The following is a 21,048-nucleotide window of genomic DNA, read 5'->3' on the forward strand; positions in this document are numbered from 1 at the left end:
GATTTAGAGCTTAACTAATTGTTAGCTCGGTTCAAGTATTCAATTCTGTAAAGACATGACAGACTGACAGAAAAACACTGTGCAAATTTTCAAGGTAAATTTTTTGTAAGACAAGTAACTATGCAGCCCTGCTAATTAAAAAGGAGAACATTTGTAATAGTTTATGGATTTTCATATTTATTTTGTTGTGGTTAACAGTGGAAAGGTTTTTAAGTCTATTAAATTAATCATTTGAGTGTCCTACAGATTTGACAGTTTTAGTAATATTCTAAATTTATCTATACGCTACTTCTGTAGCTTGTTGAAATATATATATACACACACACATATACATATATATCTACATATGTATATATGCACACACATTAAAGAAACAGCACTTTTAACATCAAATATTTACCTGACACACTGTGTTGCTGGTAGTTATAAGAAGTTGGAATTGCACCAATAGGAAGTTGTGGCTTTGGATTGCCTGGCTGTACCTCATCATCCTCCTCCCCAAAATGATGGACTTTTTCATACTTTTCTAGATATCTGGAATAGAATTATAAAAAAAAAAGTGTTTCGTATATATACAGTAGGAGTAAATCCTTCACCCCAAGAGCTGAACTGCCAAAGGAAATCAACTGTAGAAACAGGGAATTTACTGGAAAAAATAGTCAAAGTGGTAAAAAACAGAATCTGAGTCAGACTGACAACATGTGACACAGAAAATGTAGATATGTGGAAATACTGATTTAGACATTAAATTTCTTCAAATTTTTCAATGGCACCTAGATAAATTGCAACCTATTGAGCCTGCTTGTGACTAAGTCCATTTTTCCCAAAATCAGCTTCTGCTTTTGCTACCCAAGATAACTCTGCAGATGAAAGAATCATAAAATGTACCCTGTATAGGTTTAGCAAAACATATACTGTGGTCAAGTCTAGAAAAATATTTATTTCTTTTTACCTTGCCTAAGGAGAAACAGTATACCAAGTCCTAACAACTACACAAGAGTAACAGAATTCAGCGATACCAAGGGCAGCAATTCAAGATAGAAGCTGTGAGTCATGGCTGCAGCTAATAACTACTGGAAATCCCTCTGAATCCCTTAGGGAAAAAATGCTGATATACTGTACAAAGAATGGACTGCAAGCACAGAAGTTATGTACAGCAAATGTAAACAGTCAGCCAGCTTGGTAAATTAAATATCTCAGTGAACAGTTATTTTGGCATTAAAAACTATTAACTTTCAGAACTTTGTACCATAAAGTCAATTTAAAAGGCTCACTGTAGCCTTAATTTCACACTGATTCGTAGTTACAAAACCGTTCATGAAATTAAGTCAAGATCAGAGCTGCCTAAACTTACAAAGTTTAACTGTGCTGAAAAATGACAATACCAAGTCAATGAAATAAAAATAATGTATAATCAGGTACTACTTTAAAACATTTATCTTTCTCTTTGTATATGCTAAAAATATTTAATATATGAGGAGAAAACAAGCTTTTGGCATAATTTTTGTCTGTAGACACTGATGTCGTTAACTCATGGTGAATCAGAAAGATTTTAAGAAAACAGTATTTCCACTGACCTCTGAGGAATGTTCCACGTGCATTAAATCAGTAATTATTTCATGAAATGAGACATCAGTGACATAACCATACCTTTAAAATGTTAGCAAATACAACTGATTCATGTCTGACTAAGGTTTAGGATATTCAAAGGACTACATATGTCATTGTTATGTGAACCACTGCCATAGTGCCCTTCTTATTACGTAAACTCTTGAGTGAGTTAAGCAGTCAGCAAAAATCTTCTCTGCATAATCATTTGCTTCTAGGGATTTAAAAAAATACACTTAAATATGGTTGGGTTTTATTTTTAAACTGAAAAATCTCATTTACATGAGTCAGGTTCCAATTTAAAATATGCCGAAAAAGTAAAACCCTGTAAAATTGTTTTTAATTTATTTAAAGTCAAGCCTGTCCTAAAATCTAAACCCTAATTTTGATCTTCCACTACATTTCCTTACCCTTTTAGCCTACTTCTTTCCTCTAGCTTACATCTTATATCCAAAAATTAAAAGCAAATACAATCTGTAGCTTCTATACAGCAAAAGGTGATTCTCAGCATATAATCAAAGGCACTACTCCAAAGGTGAAAATTAAAAATAAAACAGCACACCTCCCTGGTAATGAAATATTTTTTCGTTGCATTCAAAAGGTCATTTAGAGAGTCTGACTTAAGTATTTACGTAACTGTTTTATTAATTTATTTCCTCTTCCATTTTTTTCAGAGAAGTACCACCATAGATTTATTCTACCTTATTATTTGCTTTCAGCTATTCAAGCTCTATTTAAAAGAAAAAAAAATAATTTCCTTCCAATATCAATTAACTGTTAAGCATTCCATAAATTAATCCATCACAGGATATGGTAATCACATATACACACAAAAAGATTAGATGTGACAAATTCCATTTTCCATACTGTCATTTATCTGAGAACTTAACATTTCAGAATAACTTACAAAAAACCCACAACAAAATAAGTAAGGGTTTTTAATACAAATCTGTATGTGTTATACATACACACTCTGGAGAGCATATCAGAGCTCAATTCAGAACCATGCTCAAACTCTACATGGGAGATTAATATTAAATATAGTAAGGGATTAAGCAATTTAAAAGTAGTGAAGAGAGAAATACACACACTGTGGAATATAACTGATAAAAATATTTTTAAAAGTATGAAACTATAGTAGCATAGACAAACATTCAAGTCTACATTTAAAACATGTATGCCTGGTAAATAATTTACTATGCAACCTTATGTGTCCCATGACTCTAAAGTGTATCTGGACTGGTGCAGACACTCGAGTACAGCTATACAAACAAGGTTTCCTGGACAAAACATTCATCTCTGATTGTGAAAGCTAGAAATCCGTGGTTTTAAATCACTTAGAAAATATTTTATTCTTTCACTGACAGAAGCATTTATTTAGGGCTCATTGTTCTGAACTATGTACAGCTACATGCTGGCCAGTATCTCTCCCCTACTCTGATCCTTCTGAGTGCAGAAAATACTGTAGTGACTATCAACTGAAAAAATACAGTGGCTTATGTATTCTGCCAGGCTGAACTCCCACCTGTATGCATTTGTGATCAGTATTTTAAGATAAATTTAACAGCAGACTCTAAAATCTTGAAAGAGAACACACTTGTGCAGGATCCTGAACTATATGTGTGAGTAAGTAGTATGAACAGATGTAGTATGTAGGACCACAATACTTCTGATTTACCCTGGTGCAAAATGAACTATGGGAACAACTAAAATATATTCAGTTAAACTCTGCTCACTGCAAAAGTCCCGTCTTCTATCTGCTACCAGCATTTGTCTGTTGGCTTTCAAACAGTTCAATAAATTACTGAATCTGTCATCACAGTCATCATGGTTTACGTGAGTTTGTACTAATTGAGGTGACCAATGATGAAATGATGATTTCACAAAACTAGTCTAACTTCTAATACCAAGTGAAAAAAGAAACCTAAACCCCTGAAGCTATTCTTTCCTACACACGCACAAACACATTCTTCATTTTGTACTCCTATGAGATCCCCAAAAGCTGCTGAAATTGAGGAAAAGACACATTAAGGAAAAGATAAGCCTTCAAAGTCCTAAACCAGATTAATCAAATCTGTAATCTAATCGATTTTAACAGTTTGTGTGTTTATGGCCAAGATCTAAAGGACTACCTTAGAGGCAGCCTGACCTTCCCTCCTTCTGACTGTCCAGTCACTCACTCTTCAGAAAGCTCATTTCACAAACTAAGAGGATTCTACAACAGCTTTGCAGTGATTTTTCAAATTGAAATGGGGTCAGATGAATAGAGCTGATGCAGGGGAAAAGGAGGTGTACACAGCTGAGGATAGTGCATGTACCATTTCTACACTGCTGTAGCTCGTCTAATGGGACTTCAGAAGTGCCAGGGCCAGAGCTAATTTTCTCATACTGGTCTGATTCAAAGCTTAAGCAGCACAAAACACTTTCATTATTGAACATAAGATTTCATAAAAACATTTAATAAGATGAAGTAAAAATGCCTATACAGAAACATATGATACTCAAAAACATAGGTTGCAAATTATTCTGGACTTGTCCATTCTACCAAGACTGAGCAGCTATTTAAGCATTAAAATAAAAAAATAAAAGGCAATATACACCATAAAACAATCCATGCTGTTCCGTACTTTAAAATGCAAATACTTAACCTTATGCTTTTTATTAAAGCCATGGCCCAGCAGAGCCGAACAACATGAATATCCTAGATATACTCCTCTGTTAATACCTACTTTATTAAAATGTGTTAAAACAGTTCTGCCACACACAGAAAATCCAAAAGTTCAAAAATCTGTTTTCCTTTTTCTGCTCTGAAAAACATTTGCAAACTAAAATGGTGTTGACAATTGTCACACAGTACTCACTAATGTCTTATTAAGCATTTCATAGGAAACTAGGATTCAAATTAACCTTTAGCGCTGATTTAGTTTTTCCCTATGCCTAAACAAGGACTTCCCTAAACTCTGAGCTCTTTTTGTTGCTATTCAACTTACTGAGGTTCCGCTTCTTCAAACAACAATCCTCTTTTCCTATCTCACCCCAAACTATCAAGTTTGCTAAGGACAAAACCCACGAACAAAACAAAATAAGCCCTCAATAATCCCAAAGCATAATTTACAAATGCTAAACCCTGTCTTCTCCACCCCAAGAAAAACGCAACCCCAGAACAAAATCAAATGACAGAAATACCTTCCCCACCTCTAATACAACACTTTGTTACCTTTAAGATACTGCTACTAGAGACGGAGGACGTTTCACTATTTCTCAATCCATTGAGTTTAGCAGCACTGTAATACTGAATTTCAACCATAATACCCAGACCATAATAGACTGTTCAGTATGATTCCTTATGCTACATAAGTACCAACTGTTTACAGATAGCTCTACAGACCTCAATCCTCCAAACCCTCCTTTCGTTTCCAACAGAGAAAATGCATGACCTGGAATTTTAGCATAGAGAAGGAGTGTCGCAAATTAGCTTGTACAGGAGCTTTACTTGTTTTACTAAATTCTGATCTTACCAGTCTGGCAAACAGCTACTATGCAAACAGCAGAACAGTTCAGCATAAACACAGGTCTTGCTTTAAATATACAAGAAATTTAAAAATAACAAATAGGACTTTTCTATTACTGAAAAACAGTTGTGCAAATGCTCATACATTAAAATGAGTTACAAAAGGCTAATCTCATGTTTCAAAACAACTCAGATCTGTAGTTACAGGCTAGAAACATATACTTTGAACACAGAAAAAGGTTTTTAGGAATTCAAAATGCTTCCTTAATTTCGCAAAGTCACAGGTGGTATACATCAATGACGCAGATCTCTGTCCTCTAATCTTCTCTTTTAATTTCAGTGCCAACTGAACAACTAGGTCCCAATAGAGAAAGATATAGCTAATCTGCACAAAAAAGAATTAAAGCAACTAACTAAATGAGGAACCAGAATGAAATTACTAATGAAGCAAGCTGTGTACATGGGATATGGAAGTTTCAAAGATGTCTTTAAAAAAAGTCCACTTAAGTACTATGCTGAAGCCTTGGTGGAAATGGAGTAACGAGGAAAACTGCCTTCTGTGCACATGTAGAAAGGTGCTCCACACTGTTAGCACGTCATCCTGAACTGGTGTTATCCAGTGCACACAAGATGCAAAATATTCAAGAAACTGAAATGAATGAAACTCAGTAGCAATTTACAGCCACTCCTGGCCTTTCAACTTGGATTACGCCTCTGATCCAAGAGACTTAACTTAAAATAAACAAAATAAATAAATAAATGGAACAATAAATAAATTAAAAAAACCCACACACCCCCCAAACAGAAACATCACTACCACGACTCCCCAAAACTAACGAAACTCACACAAATCTGGTTAATAGCTAGAATTAAATTATATGCAAAGTATTGCAAAATTGGAAAATATACAGGTAACCACAGACAGACATGTGCAAGCTGGCTCTTTTTCAAGGGAAAGTGATTTCAATGCTTTCTGAAAACTTGGTTACTTTAAGGATCTCTCGATTTGGAAATCAAAAGATCATATACCTTTGAAAATCAAATTAACATATTACCCATTCTGTTCCTCTGACAGAACTTCAATAAGTCACTTTGTTCCATTCAAGTCTGTGAGAAAGTTCTATGAAGATGAATAATATTTTTGCCCATGAAAAATACTTACTTAAGTAGCAAGACAGCCAAGTTATTTCCAGGCTTGTTTTCAGACATTTGGGAAAAAATGCTAATAAAATGAAGTCTACACTAAGTACATCTAGGGGCATGTAAAATTACTATCAACAGTAGCCCTGAATGGGCTTAGAGTATACCACAAACTGTTTTATGTAACAGTATAAAACATCTGGCTCATTTGGGTATTTTGGCTCCCTATACCAGGACACCATAAACTTAACAAATATGTACTAAGCCAGTGCCTGGCAAAACGGTGCAAAACGGTGCAACCATCACAGTCCAGCTATCGGTTCCCTCATCTTTGTATTCAGCTGAAAAACAAGCAGGTGCCATTTCTACCACAGCTCTCCACCTCACCTTTCTTGAAACTGTCTTTCTGGCAGCATTACCAGTAGGGACTGACAACATGACCTTGCACCAGTTCTGTTAGCCTGAACACCTGCTACAATGCGAGACAGATAGGCTCTTCCTGCTCATTCCCTTGCATTCCCTCTCCCTCTTTGCAATCCTATTAACATTCTAGATAGTCATGAGACAAAATCCCTATTGTAATAAGGATTTCACACTATTGAATATTCCAGTTTGTGCCACCTTAAGTGAGAATCGTTGCATATGGCCCCTTCTTTGCCCCTAATTCAACCTGACTCTTTCCCCGATCTCAAGGACTAAGGAACTCATGACAACTCAGGAACTTGTGATGCCAATCGAAAGCTGCAACCTTTTTAAAAGATAACATCTTTATCAGACAATCCATTACAGTCCTATATCTGAATCTATGCCTGGTACAGTTACTTGAAAATCTGATCCATTTATGAAGCATAAGAGCAGGCAGTATTTCAATCCCAGAGAAGGCTGTTTCTCAGCAGGGCCAAAGCACTTATACTTGACTCTGCTGTTGCTGCTGGTGTACACAGTGGAGACTGGTGCCACACTCTGCAATGAAACTCCTGCTTAGAACTTCACGAAGCTGCACCTGCAGCTTCCCCAAGCAACGTCCAACTTCTTTACTCATCTCATAGATGTTAACTTATTAAAACCCTGTCCCAAGAGTTATCCTAAATAGTTTCTGGAAATACCAATACAACAATCCACTCCAAGGTTCTGCTCAAACTTTTAGCGTACACCAACAAACTGCCTCAAACTTGATTTCACTACTTGAGGGTTTTCCCAGTGTCATCAGCAATCTTTTCAGGGCTTTTTTTCCCCCTGGCCCTGAGGGCACCACAAATTCCAGTACAACAGTTACATACAATTGTCAGAACTGATATTTGCAGCTGAATCCTTCAAAAACAATGTTTGTGGTTTCCATATTCACCTTGTCTAACTCAGAAACTGCCTATCTCACATAAGGCTTCCAATGAAACACTCCACATGTGACACTCAGCATTATTTGTTTGATTTCTGCTTTATTGTGACCACCTAATAGGACAGGCTGCCAAATCAAGACTCTCAATGCTGTACTTGGCCAGCGAGCCAGATCAGTACGAAACTCCCACAGTTGTGCTTTTCAAGCACCTGGCCGAGTGTTCCACGACGTGCACCCAGAGTACTGTCTTGCCAGCCTGAGTTGGCCTGCTTGGAATCAGCTCCCATGCAGGCCCATCAGACCATATACACCAGACCAGGGATTCCACCATCCAGCCTCCACCCTGACAACATTCTGTCACACTTTAGGAAAATTGTGAGCAAACTCAGAAGGCCCTGTGCAGAGTAAACTCAGTCCAAGCCCTTTTAACATATCCACATACAAGCTACAATTGCACTCACTGGAATTTAAATGGGTTAAAATTTTGTAACACAGATTATGTGAGGCTACATGATAGATGGTCCAATTTGCAGTTTGCTTGAAATTCAGTAAAAAAATTCTTATCCTACCCAAAAAGCCTTTGCAAACAGGGAAAAATCAAATACATGCCTTCATTAAATTCTGAATCTTTGTTAAGGTAAGATAAATTATTTATTTTCAGAAGAAGTCTAAAATTTATGAGTATCTGCAATCCTACGAGTTTCACTTTGTTAGACATTACAAGAAGAAAGAGACGCAAAATCACTGTAAGGTCACTGAGAATACTTTCTTAATATATATAGGAACACCAAGAGGAAAGAAATGAAGATAATATTTTATGCTTTCATACTAATGATGCTCCAGCTTAGAAAGGAAATAATAAAAGACATATGCCAGCCAACTAAAGTGCTTATGCTGGAGTACAACTTCAAAAGACTGAGGTGGCTGGGGTTGATGCTGATGACATCAGCCTCTGAAGAAACTGTACTACAAGGAACTCCAACAGATTCAGGATAAATAAACTGCTATATAAGCTTGTATTCATTTATTTTTTAAATTTCATTTAAACTGAATCCACTTGTGATCCACAGCTGTGGATTCACAGTTACATTACAGGACTAACTCCTCTACTGCCTTCTCACTACTTGCCAAAACCAGCATTACCTCTTATTGCTTCAGTAGCTGTTTCATCAGACCAAATGGGCTTCACATCCACGAATATCTGAGCTATACCATTATTACCAGTACTAATTCTCCAGAATAAATCTGGGAATTAACTTTGCAACAAAGGCAATTCCCAGATGCATTCCTCTTACTAATACAGTCATTCTGCTGCCATTTAGGATGACATCAAGTCTGAAGTGTAACTGCAGTCTGACTTCCTCTCTTCAAGCAAAACATCAGAACACTCCATATTTGCTACTTTCTCCGTAACATTCTCACAAATTCTTGAAAAAACCCAAAGTTACTCTATATTAAGAAATAATCTGCAGTACCACCTAGATTTCCCTACAATGCCTGAACACGAGTATCTGAATGGTAAAGAAGCACTAATGCAAACAGTACCACAAGTTAGGAACCCCTGTAGGCACGTGTAGGAAATTATAACTAAGCATTGTGTGGTTTGTCTATAGCAAGTCACAACAACATACTACCACCCACACCAGACATTTTATTTCAGACTGCCACCAAAACCCCAAATACCACCACCTTATGAAAGCCTCTACAACAATTTTAAGTATTTCTGTATCCACTGCAAAGCTGGTAGCAATACAAATGAATGTCTCTGCACAGTAAGACATATTGTGATACAGTAATAGTAACACTTTTAACTAAATACAGCTTCTGACATAGCATTAGTTATACACAGTCTTGTAAAACAGAGTCTGCACAGAATACAAAAAGTTGCATTCAGTGAACACTATTTAGGTGACCAAGACAGGTAAATACTAAAATAAAAATCATTTGTTTATGTGCATTCTTTCACAAACATAACCTAGGACTAGGTGATGTTTTGACAGTATTTATCTAAGTGTATTTAACATGGAAATATTTTTAAATATGTATATATATATATATAAAATACATATTTACTTCAAAAAAACCACAGAATGCAAAGATACCATTCCTACACAATGGTAATTTCAAGCACATTTTAAAGCTGGGACTTCCATTAAAAAATAGTGGCTCACCTTTTGTCAAATATCAAAGCTAAAAATCTATTAGTTACTCACAAGATTAGAAAAAAGCAAAAGCACATGAAACATATTATAGTCTTTGAACACCACAGATAAACAACCAAGTGTTCCAGAAGTATTTCCTGAGACAAGCAACTACAAATACAAAGACATTTTAACGCAAATACACAGGTACACATTTAATGTACATTGCATACAAAGTTGTGTAACTTTCAGAAAGGTAAACATGAGTAGCTGTTAAACCGGCTGACTATATAAAGCTATGTAACCTACAAACATTTCATTAACTATACGCATTATAAACAAGTATAGCTCCATTTGCCCATCACATCTCTTGTCTACTATTTAACTATTCTGAAATTTAAATCAGATAAAGATTTTTGCCCCCTTTTTTTTTGTGTTCAGGTAGCACAGAAGAAAGTGGAGGAAGAAACAACGCTTGTTAGAACATCACGACATTCTAACAGAGCACAGAATGAAGAGCTGTTCTCATCGAAGTTTTTTATGGCAATTCAGTCTTAGTTTTTTTTCCCCAAACTCAGGATGCAAAGTGGCCTTCTAGTACATAAATTTAAGGAAGTGATTCCCTATTTTTTTTAGTTCACAGTTCCACTATCAAATGTAGATAGAGAGGGCTGATATTTTTTGCACAAGAACGGTTTTCTTTTGAACTTTCAGAGACTTCATTACAGTTTTCAGAGAAACTTGACAGGGGGGTTTTGCATGCAAGAAGCAAATTCTTAAATTTTCTGCCTGCTAACCACTACACAAAAAAGTTATTTACACAACAATAATGCCCTGAAAAGGATTTATCCCACCAATAACTCCCAGTTCTTTGAGTTTCTCTCAAACCATTATAAATAACACAGATCTCTACACTATCACAGATGGTAATAGTCACTTACCTTGCCTTGGCTATGTAGAATAAATTTATCCTATAAAGGCATAATCTAGCAAATAGCAGAACATGTGAATGGCTGCACATCACATACAATTGCACACTTACACATTGCTAAACTGGAATCTGTTTCATCTGCAAAGACTTACGTACTTCTTTTCAACTGCAAATACTTATCTTGTGTGTTTGTGAAATTTAGGAACATGACACATTTTTTAGACTGCAGTAGTAAGAGAAAAATGCTCTTGGAACTTAAAATATTAAAAATTTGTAGCACCTCATATTTGTGTATTTCATTATAACTATACCAACAGAAATGTTGCTTATGGATGTTATTCAAACAGTCTTAACACAAAACATGTCAGCTGTTTCTAGAACGAGACTTGAAAGTCCAGACTATACACAGTCAAAGTACTATCTTAATTATTGGAAAATGGTCTTTTCTCCCTGGTCTATTTATTAATCCATACTCTTTGCTACATTCTGGTAGTACTGTGACAAGAAGGGCCCATAGGTTCACATAGCAAGACTGGTAACTAGAAGGGTATTATACAAGAGAACAGTAATTGTAGATTTAATTCTCATGAAAAGAGCAGCCTAGGAATGGCTTTTCTATATTTTGGCAATTGCTCTAGTCACCATGGTAAACATTTTCACAATACTTCTTTCAGTCTTCTTCAACAGTTCCCAGAAAAAAACCATAAAACACATAATAAAAAAACAGAATTTACTGATTTCTAATGCTTTTAGAAGTTTCTTAAATTTACTGAATCTGCAAGTCTTCATTAAAAATATATTGCCATGCCATTTTTTCACCTCATGTAACTATCTGTAATTTCATCATTACTTTCTGCGCAATTTTAACAACTGTGCTTTTCTGCCTTCGTCTTAGGAATCAGTCTTTTCCAGCAATTAAATCTGTTTATAATCTGCTAGTCTGTATTCCACACTCTGACCACATAACTAAAGTAAATGTACTAGTTTAAACGTCCTTATTTATGCAGTAAATCAAACAAAACCATGAAAATTAATTAATTCTTGAACACTTTACCAGATGGATCAAATATTAATGAAAAAAGTAACAATGGAATAAAAAAAATCTGATTAAGAGAATCCTGCTGGGATTCTGCACACTAGGAACATTAATTCTTGAAGCTTTAAGTGGAGAGGAAAAAGCTGCCTTGGGAGCAAGTACTTTCTTTATCTCGAAATGTTACCAGAAATCAGTTTGCAAGAAGGAATGCAATCTGATCTTCATAAAAGCACTCAAAAATATCTGTATGCTTTAAATAAACACAAACCTATTCAGACTGAAACTAAAATAATAATGACTAACTTTACATTTTTTTCATCACCTAACAATATGCAGTTATATAGCTTAAAGCATGCCGGTGCATTCAGAGAATGGAGCTAAGTACAAATTTAGAGACGATGATAAAGAGGTAACATATTGATTTAGCTGTCTAGAGTTGTAAAGGCTACACATCTATACCAGTAAAATCAACAGAGCTGTAAGCCTTCCTGTGCATGGAAATGAACTGCCTGTACCACTGAACTGTTAGAAAAGCACCCAAAACAACTTCTGTCCAGGCCAATTTGCATTCTTTCAGGCAATTTAAAGGCACCGTTCAGAAGCTATCCTTTGTAAGAGGACCATTCCCAGAAGTAAATTTGGATATAGTTACCCTGTTTTGGGGCTAGGAATATGGACATGACCCATGTTGTGTCAATTAGCCTCAGGCACACTTAATTCACTCATATAGATATAACCAGAGAAACACTGAATGCTACACAGATGGCCTCTGTCTTAACACTAATTCTGATAAACCATGAGGAAAAGCGGAACAACAGATGAAGTGTCACTCTGTCGGAAGGGATTTTAAAATTACCAGAAACATAATAATCATGAAGCATTTTCTTTTTTCTTTTTATAACTGTAATGTAAAGCCATCAGAACATATACAAAGATAGAAGAAAGAGAACAAACAGGCATGATGAATACAGATAAAGCCCAAAGATCAGATTTCCTGTTGGGAAATACCCGTCTCAGGCATTGAAGATAATCACTGCAAATTGCTTTAGAGGCAAAAGGAAGAGAATTTTTGAATATTAGAAGGAAAAAAATAAACCAGCAACTCTACTTTTATCTAACAAATTACTCAGTGAGAATGCTGTTGTGAAATACATAATAAAACTATTCAAACTCTAAGCTTACATAGTATCTGACATACAGATACTAAAAATGTGTTGAGCATACCTGGAAGAGAAATTATATTCTTCTATAGAAAGGTTACAAAACCCACGGCAGTATCAACAATATTCAAGTATTAAGTATCATAAAATGTCTGGAGTGTATACAGTCCCTGTTTGTGGTCTGTGGTTTAGAGGAGATAAAACCTGATCCTCTACTGTGCACTGACCAGCCTTTTCAAATCCTGCATAAACCCAGTAAAGCTTATTGTATTGCCAGTTATTTTGAATGGAAAGAATTTGTGGGAAGACAAGTGCTCTGCAATTAACATACTGTGTACCTCTTCGAGAGGCAAACAATAGGGACTTCTAAGACTGAAAAAAGTTCATTATGGAAAGTAACAAAGTCTCACCGTATTGTATTGTATTAAGCAATCCATAAGAAAGTAAATAAACATTTTCCTAGATAATCATCCAGATGTTTTCTTTCTTACCTCAGGGCCTTCTATACCATGCATAAATTCTGAATAGTTCTAAAGGCTGTCATCAGGTTGGACAGGGCTTTGAGCAACTTGATCTAGTGAAATATGTCCCTGATCATGGCAAGGGGGCAGGGTGGGGGTGTGTGTGTATGTGTGTATGTGTGTGTGTGTGTGTGTGTGCGTGCCACAAACTGTTTATCTTCAAACTCAAACCATTCTATGATTCTGTATTATTCCAGCACATAATGACTGGATTTGTTACTTACACTTTCTTCACCCTTTCATTTGGCTTCTTGTATAATATCTGGTTAAAACAACCAGGTTTTTGAAAACCTAGCTACTGATTTACAACAGCATACTTCCACAGAAAAATACACATTTCCTAAGTTTCCAGCTAAGACCAGCATATGGTGCTGGTCTGTTTCTTTAAGTACTCAGTATTGTGACACCAGGCTACCTCAGTGTCACATAAGCTCTGAACACATTTTAAGATTCTTATTCTTCTTCAAGCCAGTGAAATCTTCTAACACGACACAGAGTTCACTTCTACAAAAGAGCAAACCTTCTCAGAAATAAATTTCAAACAAAAAATTAAAAATAAATCTTCAGTATTTTCTGTTCACATGTAGCAGCCATGATTTGCAACAGCTGAAGAAAAGAGTAAATCCTTAAGTAGCATAAAAAGCACTAAGTGCTTTTTATAACATCCAACCCCCTGGGAAGACCATGACAGAAGGAACAAACCACATGCAACACCTTCTTTGAGAACTATCTTAAGGTGATCATAGCTCACTGTGATGATGGCACTACTACTAGAATTCAAACTGAATAAAAATGGAAGTCCTTTGTGATTCTTTTCAAGAAAACTTACTAAGACACCTCTTAAATATTCAACCTTTTAAAGTCTCTGTCTACTACTATGAGAAGCTTTAAACCTGTCCAGCAACAGAAGAAATTATGGGGGCTAAAACTGCTTTTCCTCCTATGTTCTTTTCTCCCCCCTTCTAAGAACCTCTCTCTTCACATATTCCCTTCTATTAAGTAACATTCAATTCCACTTAACCCACCCCATTTTTCATTTATTTTTCTCTCTTTGAAAAAGAGCTTCAGTAGAAGATCCCACAGTAGTAGATACTTTAAGCAGCTGCAGTACAGCGTGGCCACTGTTCTTGTCATTTTCAGAATGATATGAACGCTTACACTCAGATCAGCTCAGGTCTTCCTCATTTCTAGCCCCTGAAATTCAGAAAACTTACATGTGAAAAAATTTTATAGTTCTGTCTGTTTGAAGACTCAGGAATACAAAATGTGAGTTACATTTTTAATTCCTGTAATAAAAATCAAGTTCTGAAGGAACTGATTTAGTTTCCCTTCTGTTCCAAGGGTTAAAGACAGTGTCTGTGTGGGTAAAAATACAATACTTCAAAGTGAAAATGTAGAGGAATTGTGATCACATCAATACAGGTGTTTTAGTTTTTAATGTAACCAAATTAAGAAAATTAAAACTTGGTTTTCCTTTTATAATTATGTAGAAAAAAAAAGAAAGAGATGCGGTCAGATTTTCAGATCTTCAAAGGTCTGTATGGCCCCAAACAAGTACATGTTACTTAGCATCTCTCTGCATCATTTAATTCCTTTGAAAATAAATACTCTGACAATGAGAAACAATCCATAACTTCATCAACTACACTTCATACTTATCTAACTTAACAAATTAATTTTTAAGCCAGAACACGTTTAGATAAAACTTTTTAATATATCCAGTATATTTAAGGTACTTTTTATTTAATCCAGAAATTCTAATTTCTATCCAAATACAGTTTGATCGAAAACTTGAATAGAAGTTAGCAAATTTTCTAGTAAATAAGAAATGCCTTCAATATTTTCTAAAATAAAACATTGTCTCTACCATAAAAAAAAAAAAAAAAAAAGTAGAAGTGTGGTTATTGCACCACCTAGCTGCTCAGAGAACTATGCTGATATACTCTATCCTTCCCACTGGAAAAAAAAAAAAAAGCCAGATTCAGGAATACAATTGGTACAGAAACTATTGGAGCAATTGCAGAAGGCACTAACCTTTCCTGGAAATGAGCCTACTCAAACCTCTGCCAAGTAAATCCATTTCTGCTTCAGGGAAAAAATCAGTCAGGTTACTTCAATCACTCTAAACTAACTCTGCTGACACTGCCTGCAGAAGAACAGGAAATGCTCCCAATAAACTACTCATCCACTTCTGCCACAACAGTTCTGAGTCCAGCCAAAGTCTACAACAAACATCTGAGAGCAGTGAAGTTTTAAAGTGTTAAATACCATTTTAAGAGGTTATCTAACACTTGAAATAAACTGGCTGATGTTGTACTATCATCAACATATTTACAAAAGATTCCTCAAGTTAGTGGGCTGTAGAGGGAGCAGTACCTGCCAGCTGATGAGGGACAAGGGTCAGTCAGGGCAGACTGAACTGCTGATGTCAGATCCCAAAGCAGTTTAACAGTCGTTTTTCTTCACAGTCTCAAAACCACGTCTTACACAAGCTGTGCTGCATTAAGCTTGACCAATATGAATATGGAATAGAGCCCATATCCAGTTCTCTCATCACTTGTGCAAGCTGCCCTCTGTCTTCACCACCAAATATGCAACTCAGTTTGTTTGGTAGTTTTTGGAGGTTTGTTTGGTTTGGTTTTGCTGGTTTTTTTTTTTTAAACCAACCAAAGGCTCTAATTCATGCACCAAATACTCTGAACATTTATTCTGGGTAGCTTCCTTTGGGAAAGATATGGAATGTATTATTAAATATATTTTAAAGTTTTAAGCTCCTGGGAGCAGGGGCATACCAGATGAACTACAAGGAACTTATGCAAGATAGACAAGGAACTAGCTACACGTTGGAGCAGAGAGTTTTTACCACACGTGGATGATCTACAAACAACATGCTGTGGCTACTACTGGGAAGAGATTGCTTTTAAAAATTAAATAAAAGTACCTTTAGAACTGCATGTATAAAGTTACATCTTATCAACATAATTTCACCAGTATTTTGTCATGCTATAGAAGAACACAAAAAGAATTTGAAAAGAGGAAAAAGAAATTGAAGAAAGGGATTTAAAACTGCAAAAAGCAGTGAGATACTGTGGAAGGAGGATCCTGATTTAGGAAGTAAAACAAAGACTGGGAGAACTCTATACTCTAATGCACTAGACTTATAACAAGGGAGAAAGAACATCAGGAAAAAAAATCAAAATTAGATTTCCTAAAGTCAGAAAATAAATTAACAAATTATAGCAAATCACATGCCAACCAAAGAGCATAGGAGAAGGCCGGCCTTGGGAAGAAGGCTACTGGCAGCACACACAGTGGCAGGGAAAGCTGCGGTTTGGCTACAGTGTGCCCGCAGCAGCTGACCCTGTCAGAGAGCACAGAGAGAACTTTTAGCATGGTGCTGATTAAGAAGAGACAAAGGAGAAAGTGAAACGACATTCACTTTCATGCAAAACAATGGAAGATTACAAATTGTAACAGATGACAGAGAGGAGCCTAGAGAAAAAGCCTGCTCATTTCCTTCTTGGCTGCTTAAAGTTACTATAATGGCATAATAAAATTGTCAGGTGAAGGTGAACACCACATTCCTGGTTTCCTTCCCCAGCCCTGTTAATGACTGCTCTCTAAACATTAAGAACTAGTTCCATTTCACTATAAAAACTGTGAAGAGAGGGTAAAGAAAAACTAAAAAGTAAAACAGCAGTCATATTAAAACCACACTTTGCTATGGGCCAGCTGACTTCTCATACATGATTTTGTTTTTAAGTGACATCTGTATAAAAGAGGACACTGATATAAAGTGATGTACATAGGGCCTAAAAGAGCTACATACTGCTCAACTCAAGCAGCTTATTGGACATAAATCTACACAATCAAAACATCTCATCAAAACGAGGCTCTAAATCTTTACAAGTTTGGAAAGCTACTAAACAAACTGATGGCAAAAACTGAAGTTCACAATGATTCCAAGCAGCTTTTATCAAACATCATGTCCTTCTAGACTATGAAATTTTGTAATATCAGCAGTATATAGCTTTACAAGTACCTTTTCAGGAACAGTATTCTTATAAGCAGTTGTTCATCCTTCCCAGCATTTCTGCCCAGTCCTGAATTCCCCCTGCCACATGACATCATAAGAATTTACACAGAGAACATGTTTAAGCTAAGAAATTTCTTAGTTGTTTAAAATAATTACTAGAGAGCAACAAAACATCTGTCAGGGTATTCCTTCTATACTTCTTTCTACCCCAGAAAAGGCACGTGGGAGGGCAAAAGGATTTCTGGAAACCTTCCTTCAGCCTCCTGTCTATGATTTCAATTACCCTTGAGATGTATTTTTAAGTAAAATAACTGAAAAGTCTGAAGAGTAAACATGATGAAAAGATATTACTTCATTTCACGTTTGCAACTACTGACTGAAATTAGGAAGTGATTAAAATCAACTTCAGCAATTTCATGATGCAACAAAAACCCCTGTTATAGCAGTGATTACGTCATCCCTGCACTGTTGCTGCCTATGGGATGAGAGCATGAGCAGTCTGAAACAGTACATAAAGAAGCCTAAAACTGCAGTTATTTTATTTTTAGCCACGTATACATCAAAATGATGTAATATTATGAAATACTGATATCCATTAAAAAACAAAAACCAAACGGTGAACATCAGAAAGGCAGATTTCAGTTGCTATTTTATGAAGGTATCAGTGAAACAACTTAAATTTTGTGAGAAAAAAACATGTTAAAGGAAACAAAAAGAATATGTAATATGTAAATATGTAAAAAGAATAAATATGTAAGAGATATAAAATACAGTATGCTATTGTAACATACAGTTAAATGCAACTACAAGAGTGCTTCAAATTTGTTTGACCTCACACTGGGTAGGATCAAAAAAAAGGCTGTGACTAACAGCCTGCAACTAATGTAGTAACAAGGGACTTTGGCTAGCTAATTAGCCTTTTCAAGAACAAAAAGATAAGGAACAACTTGCATTCTGTAAAAAGTTTTAATTACAAGCATGCCACAGAATGCAGTCCCTACCAGGAAGGTAAATTGAAGATGTAATTTCAGTATCATCCACATTTCTCCAAAGCGTCTAACTTCTTTTTACTGCCAGGTCACTATTCCTAGAAATCAGTGGAAAAATAAAAACTATCCATACCATAACTGTAACTTTCCCATGTTAGAAACCCAACAATTTCAGATTTGCCTACACTACAACCAGACTGGCCCTTTCATAAATTAGAGTTTTAAACTGTGATGTTTAGCAGGCATCAAGTTGTGCTACAATGTTAGGCACATTGACCTAAATACAGGAAGGTATATTTCTCAGATATTGACCTGAGTTTTAGCTTTAAACTGAGCAAATAACATAAGGTGCTGACAGACATGCAGCTACAGATAAAAATCAGACAACTGAAGCCATCACCACCCAACCACCTGCGCCTCCCTGCTGATAAATGCGGCTGTTCCCAACTGAAAGCATCTGATGCACCCCTGAATCAGCTCATGAATCACTGATGCTCTCAGACGTGTATACAAGGAAGCAGAGACAATTTCACCTGAAAATAGTTAGATTGCTCAAGAGCTTATTTATATGCACATTTGACATCACCATTTGCAAAGTAGGGTAAATGTAACATAATACCTAATAACAGTAACAGCTTCAGCCAGATGATTTCTGTCTATTACTGTGTGGCTGCCAGAACCAACAGCCTCCAAAATCAGCTCAGAACAGGCCTTACCAATACTCATTCGAACACTATGCAAGTAACGCAGTTTGGGTTTATGTAGGTTACACGTTACACCATACATTTGTTATGTGACCTTGTAGGCTACTTTTTATAACTTTGAAAATTATATGAACAAACATAAAATTCCCTCAAGATATATCAACTGCAGAGAGAGTGCGGCCAGCTTGCCTTCTCCAGCTCCATCACCGACAATTTCTACTACAGATTCACCCTATGGAGTCAGGAAACAATTGATACAGCCGTACAGTTTCTTACAAAGTTCCTTCCTTGAGCCAGAGGTTTTTCCAAACAGGAGGTGCCACACCCTGCAGGGATGTCTGTACTCCTGCTGTAGTCACCACCTCCATTCAATCAGCCAGGCTGCCCACACAGTAATTAAACTACACAGATGTGAAGGCAAAGTATGAGCTAATTTGGCACAGATCTCTTCTGTATCAACAAATTCAGGCGGGGGGCAAGGCATGTGCTTATATTTTCCATCTTAATGTGCCTGCAAAACCTATACAATGGGTTGCATCAGCAACCTACAGAGTAATTCACACTGGACTATGGCACAGGCAAGAGAGAGGAGTAGGAAGGCGAGTCATCCAGTTTATAAAAGCACGATTAGGATCCAATCTAGATTTAACCCATAACTTTGTCAATAACTTTAGTGTGACACATGCTTACAATGGCTTTTGTTATCACTGAGGGGTAGTGAGTTGGTTTTTTTTTAACTGCTTTATTTTTCTTTTTAATTGCCATAGCCACAATAATAGATACACTGAGTGGATGCTGTTTAAAAAAGTAATTTATGACCATATATTTAGTCCCATTGACCCTTGCTTCATGGGGCCTTGGAAGGATCACTTAAAACTGTTTTAATACAATACAGCCAGCAAACACACAACTGAAAGATGGCAGAAATTTAAATATTACTTGAAAAGAAGTCAATTTAGCTATGTCTCATCTTTAAACAGCTCTAAAAATACTTTATTTGGATTCAAGTAAAGGATTTAGACCTCAGACCTTCCTTTAATGACATGGAAACCTTTAATCAGGTTTTCTAATGTCTCACTATTTTAAGATATATCCCTTATATAGATTGGTTTCATTAATGAAAGCCAAACCACAACAAAAAACCTAACAGAGCCTAGGAATCTACAGCTGTCACACGAATTAGTAGACAGAGTTAAAATAAAGCTGTAACTGAACTTACTAACTTGTCTTTAAAAAACAAAAAGCCAAACAACGAAACACTGTTTTATCTTCAATACAGTGTTACCTTGGCTCATTTATTACTGATAGCCAGAAATGCAGCAAAATCATGTATTCTCATTAGTGAAAAGGTATTTAAGGCATCAGTAGTTGTTAAAGCTTGTCATCTACTACACTTACAAAAATCCCAAACACTCACAACCATAGTTTCTAACAAACAGTTCATTACAAACATGGTCAATTTATTTGATTAAACAATCACCAAGTAAACATTTCCTTAATTAGCTGTTCAATGTTAAAAAATAGTCCTGATCATCTTTGGAGTTCAAGCATAAATAAAAACCCTGTGTGCAGAAATCCATATCACAAAAACACTTCCCCCCCCCACACTTTTCTTTTTTCCTTACTAAGACCAAAGAATGTAGTTGATAGCAAAAGAAGTACATATAACTGCAGCTGCTATACTGATACTTTCCCCTGGCAAAGCATTACTGCTCCCTCTGGTATCCATCTGACCCCGGTGTCAAGCTCTTTCCACACACCAAGGTGGCAGAAAACATTTTGGAAAGTGCATAGGTGTGTATACACTGGCAGAATTACATGTGAACGTGCATATAGAGAGATTTCTCTGCAGTATAGTGACTGAAGGAGCTGAGTTTGGGGTCAGGAGGGCACTGAAGCTGGCACAAAGGAGACTGTGACTAAGAGCCAGAAGTT

General features: G+C 36.1%; 1 protein-coding gene across 1 annotated transcript in view; it reads right to left on the reverse strand.

The window, feature by feature from the left end:
- ARID2 (AT-rich interaction domain 2) overlaps positions 1-21,048 on the reverse strand; it is a 103,399-nt gene that overhangs the window by 45,544 nt on the left and 36,807 nt on the right. Inside the window, exon 4 of the mRNA XM_051795736.1 lies at positions 401-534. Coding sequence (XP_051651696.1) covers positions 401-534 — 134 coding nt within the window. The remainder of the gene's footprint in view (positions 1-400; positions 535-21,048) is intronic.

The sequence above is a fragment of the Manacus candei genome, unplaced genomic scaffold (assembly GCF_025592945.1).
Source record: "Manacus candei isolate 608988 ecotype Guabito, Panama unplaced genomic scaffold, ASM2559294v1 h1tg000043l, whole genome shotgun sequence".
Classification (NCBI taxonomy): Eukaryota; Metazoa; Chordata; class Aves; order Passeriformes; family Pipridae; genus Manacus; species Manacus candei.